The sequence below is a fragment of the Camellia sinensis genome, chromosome 10 (genome assembly GCF_055761805.1).
Source record: "Camellia sinensis isolate YWXY chromosome 10, ASM5576180v1, whole genome shotgun sequence".
NCBI lineage: Eukaryota > Viridiplantae > Streptophyta > Magnoliopsida > Ericales > Theaceae > Camellia > Camellia sinensis.
In genome coordinates this window covers 21,708,802-21,725,997 of record NC_138970.1, presented here as the reverse complement: position 1 = coordinate 21,725,997, position 17,196 = coordinate 21,708,802, and the positions used below count along the sequence as shown (strand labels likewise).

General features: G+C 35.5%; 1 protein-coding gene across 2 annotated transcripts in view; it reads right to left on the bottom strand.

Moving 5' to 3' along the window:
• Positions 1-17,196, bottom strand: part of LOC114274827 (uncharacterized) — a 55,132-nt gene that overhangs the window by 27,756 nt on the left and 10,180 nt on the right. For both annotated transcript variants that reach the window (XM_082891029.1, XM_082891030.1), the window contains exon 2: positions 4,353-4,748. In XM_082891029.1, the coding sequence (XP_082747155.1) occupies positions 4,353-4,748 (396 nt within the window). The remainder of the gene's footprint in view (positions 1-4,352; positions 4,749-17,196) is intronic.

Here is a 17,196-nt window from a genome sequence, read left to right as displayed (position 1 = left end):
AAATTAAATTTATAATGTTTAATTAAATCTCTATTTATTCATTATGATCTAGACAAAATGAATGAACGATTAAGTTAATTTACCAAAGTTACAAAGATATTTTGAGAAATATTTTAAAATTGAAACTACTCAAATATATCATTTTTAAATTGATCAGTAGAAAATTTGACTTAGTAATTATGTAACACTTTTCATGATGTAAAATTTCAAACTCAATTCTTATAGAGAGCAATTTAATACTTTTATGATAATTGATTTATTTCTTCATGTGGTTGTTGAGCTTGGTGGGTTGACAAAGAAAAAAAAAAAAAAAGAATGAAGAATTTTCTCAACTTTTTGCTCCACCTCAATGATTTATTACAATATATAAATATTAAAAAAAATAATATATAAGCCTACATTTTAAATTCATTTTTTAAATTTAATAATTTGTCAATAAGATAATTAGTTGATAATTAAAAAATAATTAAGAGAAAGTTGATTTAGATATTTTAATAGAATTTCACATTACTAAATATACAAAGTGAAGGTAATTTTTTGACCTGGATATATAGTAATACTCATAAATATTTTAGGAATAAACATTTTTGCAGTCAAAAAGTGAAAATATTATTACAAAAAATATTAAGATTCAAATTTCAACAAAATTTTTTTATCCTCAAAAGTGAAAATATATTATTACAAAAAAATATTGGGCTGCAAATTCAATCGGTAGGAAAAGATGGTCCCAAAAGTAAAAAAAATGACGGCTATTGAGAAAATTTTAAAATATCACTGGTTAATGTATTTTTAGAAATAAAATAATTTGGCGTTAAAAAGGTTTATTTTTTGACAAAAAATTGTTCCAAAAAGGTAGCAATTTATTATTAAATGTCTTGTTTCAGCGCTAAAAATACAACAATGAATTTTTTGACAACTAAAATATTTTGTTTCTAAATTTTTTCTCAAAAATTTGTTGTAGTGATCCAAACCATTCATTTGTTGTAGTAGTGATGCAAACCGCACTATAGCGATCCCGAGTTTTACCCCTTTATGTACAGTGTCCCGGACTTGGGTTCTGTAGTATTGACTGTTGATTATATCTTGTTTCCGTCCTTCAATACTTTGTATTTGAGTTTTAGGATGTTTTGGGCAGAGTTGTTACAGGTTGGTTGAGCCTTAGTCCCATTCCTTGTTGCCCAGGTTTTTGGTCGTACGCTTGAGCGGGCCTTCTTGCGCTCGAGCGGAGTTGTTTTTGTTGGTGGTCCGCTCGAGCGGGTACCTTTGCGCTCGAGCGGAGTTTGCATGCTCTCAATATTTCGTGCCTCTGCAAAAGTACTGCAAGTTCGTTTTTCACGCTCGAGCGGGTTTCTTTACGCTCGAGCGGGTAGCGCTCGAGCGGGCTTCTTTGCACTCGAGCGGGTGTTCTTGGTCTGTGAAAATACTGGGGAGGAAGAATCTACGCTCGAGCGGACTTGCTTTCGCACTCGAGCGGGTGTATTTTGTTTCTGTGCCTTAGCGCTCGAGCGGGCTTCATTGCGCTCGAGCGGGTTCAGTTTTTGTGCTTGACGCTCGAGCGTCCTATTCTCCGCTCGAGCGGACCTGTTTGTATCTCACTTCGGGACTTCACCTTTTTGGATCAATTTTTACATTCACACTCTCTCTCTTACTTTTCAAAAAAACTCCATTGGAGAGTTTCTCTCTCTAAAAACTTACCTTCTCTCTAGGGATTGATCTAGTAGGAGTGACCCTTTACCCTTTGGCCTTTGTAAAAAGTGTGTTGATCTTTGGGGGCTACATTTTGATCCGAAAATTTCTTGGTTTGGAGCATTTCGAGATTTCTCCATCATCTCCTTTGGGTTCCATCTCTTAAGGTAGGGATTCCTACTCATCTTTATGAGCTTTAACATAGATATTGAGCTTTTGTATAGATGGTTTTGGATTTGGGAAGTTAGGGTTTTAAATGTCTAAGATTGAAAAGAGGGGTTTTGTTTATTTGACTCATCCATACGTGTTTTTGGTCTAAAATAGAGATTGTTGATGTCGTTAGTATTATTTGGGCCTCTGGGCCAATATTGAGAAAAAGGGAAAAAATGCCATGTTCGGGTATATTAGGGTCATTAGTATAATTAATGGCTTTTGTTGTGGAAATATGAAATTGAGTTGAATATAATGAAATTGGCTCATTATGAGATGGTACGGTGGAGTCAGACTATATTAATCATTCACTTTTGAAGATATCGGCAATTTATCTGTTATTGCAATTATTACTTGCTTAAATAATTGTTTTGGGCTACCGGTGGAGGGTAGTCTTGATTGTTGTAGACAATGCATGATGATTAGGCAAACTAAAACTAATCAATTGAGTATGCTATTGAACATGGCGGTTGGTATAATACATCAAAAATTTGTATTGATTGATTGAATTTGTATATGATAATTGCTTATATACATTGTTTTATGTGGGAGGAGATGGGGGATGTACTCCACGGTTTATTGAAAGATGGGGGATGGACCTCTAAACCGGATTTTGTTTGAGACTGATACAGCACTAAAATATGTATCATTTGTGAAGTATGGAAGTGTTCGTTTGATTTGATATAGCACTATATCATTATCATTTGTGAAGTATGGAAGTGTTTATTTGATTTGATATAGCACTAAAATGTATATCATTATCGTTTGTGAAGTATGGAAGTGTTTGTTTGATTTGATATAGCACTAAAATGTATATCATTTGAGAAGTATGGAAATGTTTTTGTTTGACTTTGATACAGTACCAAAATGTGTATCTATTATGAAGTATGAAATGTTTAAAATGAGTTATTATCTCACTTGAAATAGGAATACCGTTGACATGAGAAGTGATCTCATTTAAATTGATTGGCCAAGTTCTAAGTTACGATTATGAAATGAGAATTTGATAAGAAATGGAAACTGGAATAGAACATGGACATACTAGTCATGGGATTGAAATGTGTTATAAGTTGTTGTATATGAGTTAAAGTTTATCAATTGCTAACGTTTTAGTTACTGTTCATACTATGTTTAGCACATCTCTACTAGGCGTTGGCTCACCCTATATGGGACATCATTTTCAGGTACAGGTGTTATGCCACCTCCAAGGACGTAGCTTGGGAGGCTTGAGGCTGTTAGACTATCTTTTGTTGTTTGTTATATTACATGTATATCAAGCCAAGGGCTTCTTTTGTATGGAGTTAGTACTCTCTTTCTGTAACCAAGCGTTCACTTGGAAAGTTGTAAGCCCATAGGGCGTTTACTTTTATAGTCAATATGTAATACATTTTGCAAGAATACTTTGATGATTGTAATATAATATCTCTTTTCGATATCTTGAATGTATAATATTATGGGTTTATTTTGAGGGCGTGACACGCACTGTTCGTTTGTTGTAGGGATTCGAACCATTCATTTTGTATGACCCTCCTAAAAGATCATTCATACCAAAAATTTAGTTATTTAGATTTCATTTGTCTAAAAAAATTTGATTGACTACATTTGAAAGTTATACTATTTGTTAATTATTTTTATACAAATGTAATCTGATCCAGTGGCACTTAGGCCCCGTTTGTTTGTGGTTATAGGGAGGGGATTGGGTTTGATAGTGAGGAGGGGATTGAGAATGGGGTGTTTGTTTTGAGAGATAGGGAGGGGATTAGTAATCCCTTGGTATTAGTTAGGAGGAGGAAGGGGGATTGATAAGGAGGAGGTAGGGATGGTATTAGAAAAATAGTGAGGGGGTTAGAAATTTTTTTATTTTTTTTATTTTTTATATATTGGGAATTTTTTTTTAAATATAATGTTTAATTTTTTATATTTTTTTTATTTGTTTTATTATTTTATATAAAAATAATTTAACAATTCCTCACTATCAATCCCCTCACTAACAATCTCCTCACTATTAATCCCCTCACTACGAATTCCCTCCATTCTATCCCTGAAAACAAACGGGGCCTTAGTGTCCGATCAAGCTAATTTTTTGTTTTTTAAAATAAAATTGTCCATACAGAACAACATGGCCTTATATGATCCTCTCACTTCAATGCAAAGCCCACCATTGTGGTTCAAGATTGTAAAAATACAATTATCACATCATTTTGTATGAATTTTATGCATAGTAATTCTGTTGGTAAATTTTATTTATTTTTATTTGGTATGAATAAAGATATACAAATACAAATATGTATGTAAACACACAATTTATATTAAATATGGCATAAAAGTGACGCAGATGATCTTATTACCCGATTATGAAAAAATTTAAAACTCAAAATAGAGATGTAATAGTAAATAAAATGAAAAGTGGTTCACAAATTAGCAATTAATTAAGCTCTTAAATAAGAAAAGCATACCTTGTCGTTGAAGAGGGGTTGAATGATGGGATCACAATTACTCTCTGAATCTGAAGCAGGACAGAGACGCTTCAGCTTTGGCATATTCGACAGTGACAAGGAACTCAGTTGTGGTAGCTCAATTGCATTCATAGCTTTGCAGATACCAGTCAAACTTGGCAGGGATCCAAGACGCAATTCCTTTAGTTTAGGAAACTCGATTTTATTTGTTGCTGTTTCATGCTCTACTCCTTCACTCGAAACAATTTCTTCCATCATAGGACAATTACCTATCCTAAGGTACTGCAGTTGCGCTCGATCTGTAGCTATGGAAAGTGAGAACATACTTTCTAGTATAAGACATCCCTCCACTCCTACAGACGTCAGGTTGCCGAGCCATACAAGTTTGGTGAGACCCTGCCACAAAGCCATCAGAATCTTAAAGTTGTGTTTAGGAAAATAATTGACTTTTTTTTGTAATTGATTTGATGGTTGTGAGAGAAAAAGTTAAATGATTATGGTTTAAATGTTAAATTTTGTCTTATTGACTATTTTAGTCTATTTTATCTTTATTAACTATTTTAATTTAAATTCAACTTTCCAAATTGGGCCTTAATCTACATTCTTAATCCATCAGAATCTTATACACCATAGATTCATTAATTTTCCAAATATAAAAGTACACATTAAATTCAAGGTGATGGCGCGTCGAATGAATCGGAAGATAAATGAGCTACAAGGATTTTTTTCATGGCTACCAAACCTTAATTTAGATTGCAAGATGATGATCTCGTGATTTTAAAATTTTAGTTGGGTTAAATGATTCGAATCACAGTAAAATCTTAAATATATTAAGGGTTGTTTTGGCAAGTGCAAAAAATTACAAAAAGACATGCAAAAAGTAAAAAAATAATATGATCCTAATATGTCAATAACCTTACTTTTTTGACAATTTCCAAAAAAAGCCTAAGATCCTGAAGTGACTATAATTATAGTTATAAAATCGTATAGAATCACATTATAATTCTGATTCTATTAATACTATGATCCTGCTTTTACTACAATCTCAATCCTACCAAAAAAAAAATCTTATTATTTATTTCTTATATCTATATGTGTATATCTATAAATTTGACTATAAACTTATTTCACACGTCTCTTCTAATTTATGTTAACTTTGAAAATAGGAAAATACTACAATACACACTCTTTGAGAGGTGTGTAACATATGTACTTTATTACTATAGAAGAAAATGACATAATTTTATACTTTTTGAGTCAAAATTTAAAATATAAAAAAAAAACTCATAACCAAAATCTCAAAATAATGTCATAACTAAAGAAGAAAATTGCGTAACTAAAGGTGCATATAGTATGGGTGTGTACAATAAAATTCTTTTTGAAAATATATTATAAGGCAAATTACGCCAGTGGTCCCTATATTTTATTCCTTGTCTCATTTTGATCCCTACACTTTCAATTAGCTCAATTTGATCCTTAATTTTAAATTTTAAATTTTATTTCAATTTGGTCCAATTAATAATATAGTTGGTGTTTTTCAAGAAAAATTATTACTAAATTGGTTGAGATTAACTAATTGAGTTAAGTTTATAATTTTGCCCTAAAAAATATGGCACATGACACTTATGTATGTGTTTTCCATAAAAAAAAATGCTAAGAATAATAATTAATTGAAACAAAATCATAAATTCAGAATCAAAATTGAACCAATTGAAAATACATAAACTAAAATGACACAAGGAGTAAAATACAGAGATTATCGTCGTAATTTGCCCTATATTATATTAAATTTACTATTTTTCTTTAATGATTTCAAAATTATGTAACATACATTTTCGTTATCAATAATTTTTAATTTTAATTTGTATTAAAAGTAGAATCTTCCAAAGACACCACACCAAAAAACTTCACTGGTGTAAGGAGTAAATTGGGAAATAAAGTTTAGGGCCAAAAAATGAATTGGTAATACTTTAGGGGCACAAAGTTGATTTACCTTAAAAATTAAAAGTGCCTTAACTTATAGTTTTTTTTATCAATGTTTTTCAAATCTCTATGGATTAGCCTTAATTCATAATAAGAACATTGTAAAAAGCTTTATCAAATTCAAATTTTATAAGTAGGGCTTTTCAATAGAAAATCCTTCGTACAATTATAATTCTCATATATTTTCGTATAATTCCTGAAGTCCCATTGAACAGTTAGTTCAAGTCTCTATTTCCTGAATTGTAGGGGTTAACTTTTGTTTAGCAAATCATTAGTGTTGTTAGATTAATCTTCAGAACTGTTTAGATTGATCTTTGTCATGCATATTGATTGATATTATTTGCTATAAATTCATGGGAACTGTTAGGGTGTGTACATCATCAACATGTGCACATAATGTGCACCTTACTTTTTAACCAATAGATATCAAGAAGTTAATTTGAACCATTAAATAATTTAATTAGAAAAATTGAGTACCTTCACAACCGGTTATAATTTTCTTTACTAAAGACTCTCTCTCCAAAAACTCACAATCAATTGTATAATTAATTGTGATCATTGAATCTCTCTAATTCAAATGGATGGTACAATCGATTAAATAACAATAATATAAACCCATACCAATCGATTATACATTCAATTGTGATTGTTCAATCCACCTTTTATTTACAATGGCTACTAATCAATTGTATGATCAATTGTGGTCTTTCAACCCAATCGATTTTGCAATCAATTATGATTTTGTATTCACGCTTTCATGCCAATTGAATATATGATTGCTTGTGCTATAATGGCAAAAGTTAGGACAGTGTCATGATATTTGTGTTATATGTTATACGATTGATTACACAATCAATTGTGTTTGAAATTTTAAGAGTCATGATATTTTGTGAATATTGTTATGATTTTGGAGAAAAAGTTACAATCAATGTGCTATGGTTATGATTCATTAGTAAAAGTTATGATTTGTTATGGTGAATCATAATAAAAAAAATATTATGATAATTTGTTAGAAATAATTATATTTGTTATGAGTCATTGTCGTATTGTTATGATTGATAGTATCTGTTATGACACCGTTGTATATATTATGATATTGTTATGATTCATTGTAATTGTTATGATATTTAGAAAAATTTATGATTCTTTCATGTAACCTGTTGGATCACCAATTTAACAAGTCACTTTTTGTGATGCGACATAATATGGATCACACAATAGTTGCATATCATATGTCGTTTTAGAAGGTGCAAGTCATACTATTATAGACACTCTCAAAAGTGTAAACTATATGCAAGTTATGACATTATTTTTCAGTCATAACTAAAAAAAAAAAAATTCATAACTAAACACATTTTGAGTCATAGCCAAAACAATATCATAATCAATATGACAATGTGTATAACCAAGTCATAACAAACATCATATTAATGAGTTATAACTAACACTACTAAGATTTATTTATATATTTCAGGATATGAAGAATCATTACAACAACAACAAAAAAATTAAAAATAGTCTTACTGCTTTATGATTTAACAAATCTAGATTACAACAAAAGAAAAAAATATTACACTTATAATACAAAATGAAACTTAAACAATTACAAAAAATTATTAATTAAATAGTACTTTTATTGTATTTTTAAATGGGTCTGGCTTCTCTCCAGTCTGTGATCAAACTGGAGGGTGTTGATGAGCCCGTGGGGGCCTACCACGAGTCTCGTTTTGATAATCCAAATCATTAATGTATAGAATTTGTCGAGTACTATAAACTTGTAAAAACTCACTTTGATCGGATATCGACAGTTATGTGATCAAATCAGTTTAATATATAAAAAAATGGACGGTAAAAAAAAAACGGTTGACATAAATCTAATCCGATGAGATAGCTATCAATATCCGATCAGCGTGATTTTTTAACAGATATATAGTACTCGACGAGTTCTACATATTGAACGGTTCGGATTATCAAAACGGGACCCGTGGTAAGGCCTGACAGACCCAACAACACCCTGCAGTCCGATCACAGACCGGAAGGAAGCTAGACCCTTTTTAAATATAGAACTAATAAGCATTCATAATTTACTATGATTAGATTGTGAGCTTAGATTAGTTGAATTAAATTCTTATTTTTCAGTTTCCTAAAATAGTTAGGGCTAGGTGAGAATTTTCAATATAACTTAAACCTTACACCAAATTAACAAGTTAGACTAATATGATTTTTTTCTCCATTTAAGATATGTATTTTTTGTTACATATTTTAGATTCATTCTATTAATATATATGATTATATGTTATAATTTTTTTTCATTTAAGATATGAATTGTTTGTTACATATTTTAGAGTCATCCGATTAATAAATATAGGAAATAAATATAGAACTAAAATTTGTGTAGTCGCCAAAAATGATCGCCAAAGGTGCGATTTTTTGTAGTGTTATAAGATGCATATGATGCACACCTTTTAAAGAATGTGCTCTATAGTGTTTCCCCTTATTATTTTATGAAGTTTAATATCTCAAGTTATTATTAGAACAAAATAAATTAAAACCCAATTTACATTAAATTTATAATGTTTAATTAAATCTCTATTTATTCATTTATGATCTGGACAAATGAATGAACGATTAAGTTAGTTTATCAAAGTTAAAAACATATTTTGAGTAAATATTTTAAAATTGAAACTACTCAAATATATCATTTTTAAATTGATCAGCAGAGAATTTGACTTACTAATTATGTAGTTGTTGGCTACGTATTTTGTGCAAGCCAATTACAACTCAACACGTGGCAAAGTAAGGGTAATATGGGGAGACCATTCAAGTCTTCGATCCTGATCGTACACGTGGCAGTTAATATTGGTTGTTATGAGATCTGAGTAGCAGTGGATCAACAAAGAGATGCAAGGTGACGTGGCTTCAACAGTTACTCACATTCAAATTCAAATATAGGAGGGAAGCCTAACTGCAAGTGATGGCGTAGTGGAACTACTTATAAGGTAGCATGATCAGCGACCACGGAGGAGCAGTTCGACGGTTTGAAGTGAAATTCGATGGTCATCTTTGAGGAGTATAAATAACAGGGAAGACCCTAGAAAATGCCCTCGGACTCAGATCCAAGAAACCAGTCTTACTTTACATATTTCGTTCCAGTTTTTATATTTCCTGTTCTTTACATTCTTGTATTTTACTCCTGCACTGCACTTCATTCATAGGAGTAGTTTCAAGTAGATTGTCGCTGTAAACCTCTACGAGGCTGAGTTTGGATTATTGTAAGTTTTTCATACTAATGAAATGCTTCAATTGCTCTTTATTTAACTGTTCTTATGCTTAAATTCTCCTAAATCAAGCCACCAGTAAAAGTCCTCTTCATTGAGGCTGAAAGAACTACAACACAATCGTCTGATAATTGGTTGGCAATCAAAATTCTGTAAGGACTGATTGATCCTTGCTGGCACGCTCATAATTTCATAAATGACCTTCGATAACCAAAAAGCCAACATATATTTTTGGCACGCCCAGTGGGACCCATTTAAAATGGCTAGACGTAGGAGACAAGGAGAAAATGAACGCTTGGAAGAAGGCGTGGAAGGAGAGGTAGAGATACCTAATCCAGAGGATAATGTGATAACACATCCTGTGGAAACTCTTATTTTATCGGAACCTATGGTCGAACAGACCAGCACTTCAGAACAAATACCATTTGTTCGTAATATTGGACGAGACCAAGGAATTGGACCATCCACTGTCCCATCTACCCAGCCAGTGAATCCATGGGGTGGCCTAGTAGATGCCATGGGACAGCAATTAATAAACACAATGGAAAGGTAGGCAACATCCTTTTTGGATCGAATGAATAACCACCAACCAACAAATGCAAGACACATGGAGGAAGTAAATGTCCCTCAGCAAAGATTGGCTAGAGATAAACAACCTATGCAAGTTAATGGACATTCTAATGGTCAAACTAGTAATCAGAGTCATGAAAGACCACCACCTCAGTCTTGGTACGAACCCATTTCGAGGCCTATAGCAGGCCAAAATGCCGCGATATTCAATAGTGAAGCCATGCAAGTTGGTGGATCTGGCCCAGTACAAGAAAATGGCATAAGAATGGTTCCAAATCCCACGTTCGAAGCCATACCTGGCACTAGGGGGTACAATAATCCCTTATTCGAATTTATACCCGGGGGGTTGGAAGGTTTTCCCACAAATGGAAGGGACACAACGCTTGTTCCGGCACCTTTCGTAGGTCCCTTCGTAGGACAAGCTCAAAGAGGTTACCCACACCCTCAACAGCAACCTGTACCACAGGGACAACCAGTCCCGAATGTACCACCTTATGGACCAAGAGGACCACAAGCACAAGGTTGTCCACCAAATCCTGTGTTTGTTCCCCCAGTAGTGGTTCAGCAGGCACAAAATATGGTCCCTAGGGACCAAATTGCTGATATAGTTAGGGAGATATGTGGACCAATGGCTCGGGGTGTCCAGACTCCTGTGTACAGAAAACCATACCCAGAATGGGTCGACAGGATACATGAATACCCAAGGGGTTTCAGGATACCAGATTTTGTCCTTTTTTATGGGAACGGAAACCAATCAATAGTAGAGCATATTGCTAGGTTTGCTGCTCAATGTGGTGAATTTGCCAATCATGACTATATGAAGTTGAGACTATTCCCAAACTCTCTAACTGGGGGAGCATTTGTATGGTATATTAACCTTCCACCTGGCTCTATCCAGACTTGGCAACAAATGGAAGAGGCATTTCATGCCCAATTCTTCCAATCAGAGCCAGAAGTTTCCATGGCAGACTTGGCAAAATTGAGTCAAAGGCCTGAAGAGAAGGCTATTCAGTTTATTGCCAGATTTAAAAGGGCTCAAAATAAATGTAGGATAACCTTGCCAGAGCCAGAATTCGTAAGATTGGCCCAAAATGGCTTAGAGTTCAGGCTTCGAAAGAAGTTTGACTCAGCAGAGTTCAAAGACTTTGTGGAAATGACTTACAAAGTATCTCGATATGAAGCATTACTAGAAGAGGAGCAAGATCGAAATAATGCATCATACAAGACATACTACAAAGATCCTAACTATGAGATTGATGCAGCAGATTGTAGGAAAAGAGCCCATGATCTGTGAAGCATTAATTCATAAGGATACGACAATTGACCAGCAGTTTAAAAAGAAAGATCTCCACAGGAAGTATTCTTTCGATTTGACTAAGGCAGATGACATTTTTGATCATTTGCTTGCGGCCAACTTCCTTAAGTTACCAAAAGGGGTTAAAATTCCATCTCTTGATGAACTTAAAGGAAAAGTATATTGTAAATGGCATAATTCTTGGTCTCACTCGACAAAAACCTGTGTTGTTTTTCGAGACAGGATCCAAGAACAAATTCGGAAAGGAAGTTTGAAATTCCCAGCCAAAGCTGAAAAGGCCATGGGGATCGACAGTGATCCATTTCCAGAAATTGGAGAGGTGGCAGCCAATGTCGTTATGCTAGATTTTCAGAACCTGTCTTTGAAAGAATTGGAAGAAGTCAACGTACAGATGCATGTGGCCAACCAGACAGCAATCAAAAAAGACACTAGAAATCTACCAGCTATTGGACAAGATTTCTCACACTAGAGGGAAGACTCTGATGAAGAAGCACTGGATGATGGCTCCCTAGAGGCAGCCGTAATGCAGAGGATGTATCCCAGGTGTAGACTGAGTTATAAGTGGTTGAAAGGCCTTCCAGTCGATGGGAAGCAATATTACAGGGATGTGCAGAGGCGTCACAAACCAACCAATGCTTATAATAAAAGACAGTATCCGGCTAGGGTTAGGCAACAACCATTAGTGGTTGAGCCTACAGTTGATAGAATGCATGCTAAAGGCAAGAGGCCCTTATATGAGTCCAGGACACCTAACTATCACAGAATGGAGAGTAGTCATTCTGAAAGAAGACTGGAGAAGAGTTCAGGTTTGAGGATCAAAGCCAGAGATTGGCCCCCTAGACCAGCCTCACGGAGAATAGAAAATCATCACTTTCATCGAGGGCCTGAATCAGGCTCAAAGCTTGGGGTCAGGGCCAAGCAATTGTCTTCACAGCAAGCTTCGAAGGTAGCCTCGAAGGAAGAAAAGGGCAGCTCAACATCTGGGTCAGTAAGTTCGTGGGTACCTGGAGTTCCAGATTGGTTTGTGATGCAGAACAAACCTAGAGAAGTGCCTACCCAAAGGAATGTTGGAAATCAAGGTAGAATGGTTAAACCTCCTTTGGTGGCCCCCAACAATTGGGTATTGCTGAAACACCCAAGAACGAAGGAACCAGATATGGTCCCCGTAATTTCCAGATCACAAAGGAGGAAAATTCAGCGTAAGTACACCCAGTACCAGCAAGACCTGAAAGAAAGTGAAGAGGGTTCTTCATTGATCCAGGCCGAAGGAAAGAAGAATCCAAAGTCAGACCATACTCCAAAGCCAACTTTACAAAGCAAGGTGGGTTGCAGCAGAGAACAGTTGGCTAAGGTTCATTCTGAACTAAGAGTCAGAGAGAAGGCTAGCTTAGCAGGATTAGAGAAAGCTCTAATGGAGAGTGGTAGCGAGACAGAAGAAGAAATTGGTATGAGCCAAAAGAAAGAAATGGTGGAGGAAGAAATGTTCGAAGCCTTCATGGCCAAGCAAACATTTTTGGTTGAAAAACCAGTCGAGGAAAACCATTTAAAGGAACTTGTTAGCAATAAAGTGCCAGAATGCAGTATGCAGGATGCTTCTGAGGTAACTGACCAAGGTAGACAAGAAGGGAAACAGGTACAGCCAGTCATCCAGTTTGGCTCATTTCCTCCAGTATCAGTAAACATGGTACACATACTACCGCATGAATTCCAAGTTGGAGATGAGAATTAAGAGGGGTAAGAAATTGACCAAATTCCAATCTCTAGTGAAGACTCACAAGCGAGTATGGTACAAGATAATTTCAGAATGGTTACCCCAATGGAAACTGAGTATGAGAGTGAAAAAGAGGTAAGTATTAACCTCTCGTATCCTTTTGAATATCCATCGAATTCTATGACACAGCATGTTAAGCCTTTGTATATTAAGGCTTTCTTCGATGGGATACAGTTAAACCGAGTCTTAGTGGATAATGGGGCAGCGGTGAACTTACTACTGAAATCTTCCTTGAAGAAATTAGGGAAAAAGAATCCCAGGTTGATCCCAACCAGTACAACTATTGCTGGTTTTGCTGGGGATAAACAGATGGCCTAGGGAATTCTACCCATCAACCTGAGTGTGGGAACCAGGGACTGTATGATGGCGTTTTTCGTCATCGACAGCAATGCGAAGTATAATGCTTTACTTGGTAGAGATTGGATCCACACTAACAAATGTGTGCCTTCCTCTTTACATCAGAAAATGATAATGGCTCTAGGCAATGGAGAGACGGAGGAAATTGATGCAGATCCTCAACCTTTCATAGCCTACGCAGACTTTGCAGAAGCCAAACTGTATATTGAGGGAGTGACACCGCTCAGTATACGGATGAAATTTGATGGCTCAGCCGAAGTAACGACTGATGAGGAAGTGACACACCTGAAGTACTTAGTCCAGGAGAGTGCTGATGAAGAAGTGGTTGTTAAAGATGACAATGATGCCTAGTTATAGGCAGCAAGATGAAGCATCAGAGGCCAGGACTTTGGCTTTAATTAAGTTTTCAATATTAGATGTGAAGTCAATAGTCCAAAAAGTGCGGGAGCAAGAAAAAGAAGTCATGATAATTGGCTACAAGCAGGAACAGTAACAAGCCAGAGTTTTGACCCTTGATAAATACTGTGCATTGGATATAGAAACAAAAGTCCAAGAAATACAGGAAGAAGAAGCCTTGTGGACAGACTTTGTCTATGAGGAGGAGGGTGAAGAGGTTGAGTCAAAGAACCTGGGAATAGAACGCAGCAAGGAGATTGCTTCGAAGCCAGAGGTAATCAAAGAAGGAGTCCCAGTAAGTACTCAAATACAAGACCCCTTAGAAGAAATAAATTTAGGGGAAAGTTCTGTACAACAACCCATTTATATAAGTGCTTGGTTGAGTACTCTTGACAGGAACCAGTTGTTGGTTATTCTGAGGAGATATAAAGATTGTGTCGCATGGTCTTATAATGAACTACCAGGTTTGGATTAGTGGAACATAGGCTTCCTATGAAGCCTAACTTCAAGCCATACAAACAAAAACCAAGAAGAATGGGTCCAGAAGTGATCCAAAAAGTTAAGGAAGAAATTCTTAGACTACTCAAGGCAGGCTTTATCAGGACAGCCAGGTATGTTGAATGGCTATCCAATGTTGTACCTGTAGTTAAGAACGGCAAAATGAGAGTATGCATCGATTTTAGAAACCTAAATCTAGCGACTCCAAAAGATGAATATCCCATGCCTATAGTGGATTTGCTGGTGGACAGTTCAGCAGGGCATCAAATTTTATCAATGATGGATGGGCACTCTGGTTACAACCAAATCTGCATTGCGGAGGAGGATGTTCACAAGACAACATTCAGATGTCCTGGGAATATTTGGACCTTCGAATTTGTGAAAATGCCATTTGGCTTAAAAAACGCTGGGGCCACATATCAGAGGGCTATGAACACCATCTTTCATGACCTTATTGGAGGGTATTTAGAATGTTATATTGATGACATTGTAATTAAATCCCAATCCATGGAGAAGCATTTGTTTCATCTGGAAGCAGCCTTTGAAAGAATGAGAAAGTTCAAATTGAAGCTTAATCCTCTTAAGTGTGCTTTTGGCGTATCATCTGGAAACTTCTTGGGCTATGTAGTACACAAGAAAGGAATACAGATTGACCAGAATAAAGCCAAAGCCATCATTGAAGCCAGACCTCCATCAAGTAAGAAAGAATTACAAAAGTTCCTTGGACAGGTTAATTTTCTTCGAAGATTCATTTCTAACACTGCAGGGAAAACTAAAGTATTTTCTTCCTTATTAAGGATGAAAGATGAAGAGGAATTTGTGTGGACAGCGGAGCATCAAATTGCTTTTGAAGGTATCAAAGCCTACTTGGCCAACCCTCTAGTGCTGATACCACCAAATGATGATAAACCCTTGAAGTTGTACATAGCTGCAACAGATGATTCATTGGGAGCCTTTTTGGCCCAAGACAATGAAGAAGGCAAGGAGTAAACTATTTATTACCTTAGTAGGTTTCTAAACTCTTATGAATGTAAATATTCAGCGGTTGAAAAGTTATGTCTTGCTTTGTATTTTGCTGCAATGAAATTAACATATTATCTTTTACCTACAACTATATTGGTAATTGCAACCACAGATTTGGTTAAGTACATGTTATCTAGACCCATGTTGAGGGGAAAAATTGGTAAGTGGATCTTAGCCTTATCAGAATTTCATTTAGAGTATGTTCCCCAAAAGGCCGTGAAAGGCCAAGTTTTAGCCAATTTTCTGGCAGATCATCCATCTCAAACAAAAAGCCAAGAAATAATGGAACTCGAAACAGCTAGTGTTGAGCCATGGCAAATGTGGTTCGATGGATCAAAAGCCAATGGTTTAACTGGAATTGATATTGTGATTAGGTCACCACAAGGGATAGAAACCACACATGGTTTTAGAGTGGATGAAGCTACCTGTTCCAATAACCAAGCTGAGTATGAAGCCTTAGTAGTGGGACTAGAAATTCTTATTGGATTACAAGTTCATGCAGTCGACATATTTGGAGACTCTCAATTGGTGGTTAATCAAGTGAAAGGGATTTTCAAGTGTCAAAGCATAAGCATTTTGTCATACTATGTTGTTGCATTACATCTGCTTTCTCAATTTCAAATAGCAAATGTAACTCATGTCCTAAGATTCTTGAATAATAGAGCTAATGATGTGGCTCAGAAAGCTTCGAATTTCAAGAGAATGGATAATGCCCAAAGGGACATAAGCCAAACAACATACCAGAAGTTAATCCCACCTTTGAATAAAAGGAATGTGGTCTTAGAAGTCAATAATAATGACTTACAAGAACAAGATTGGAGGTATCCAATAATGCATTACTTGGCTGGTCCATCTTCGAAGGCCAACAGGAAAATTAAATTACAGTCTATGCAATATATGATATATGGTAATGCCCTCTACAAGAGAGGGGGAGATGGTTTATTGCTGGAATGTTTAGGCTCAAAAGAAGCATTAACGGCTATGGCTGAGGTTCATGAAGGCATCTGTGGTGCACATCAGCCTGGTGTGAAAATGAGATGGCTGCTTCGAAGACATTCCTACTATTAGCCAACTATCCTTAAAGACTGCATAGAATATGCAAAGGGTTGCCAGGCATGTCAAAAGCATGGCACAATAAGGCATGTGCCCATAACTGACCTGCATGCAGTAGTAAAGCCTTGGCCATTTAGAGGATGGGCCATGGATATGATGAGGAAAATACATCCACCCTCTTCGAAGCACCATTGTTTCATTATAGTGGCTACCGACTATTCTACTAAGTGGGTCGAAGCTAAGCCATACAAAGCTGTAAACCAGACAGAGGTTATTGGGTTCATTAAAGATTTGATCCATAGGTTTGGCATCCCACAAACTATAACGGTTGATAATGGGACTATTTTTTATGGAAAAATGGTGAAGGCTTTTGTGGCCGAGTTTGGAATTAGCCTTGTTAATTCCATCCCATACTATGCACAAGCCAATGGACAAACTGAATCATCCAATAAGTCTTTGAAAAAAGGAATACAAAAGGTTGTGCAAGATAATCCTAGAGATTGGCATAACTTATTGTTGGATGTATTATGGGCTTACAGAACTTCCCAAAGGTCAAGCACAGGAGTCACTCCTTATGCCTTAGTTTATGGACATGATGCA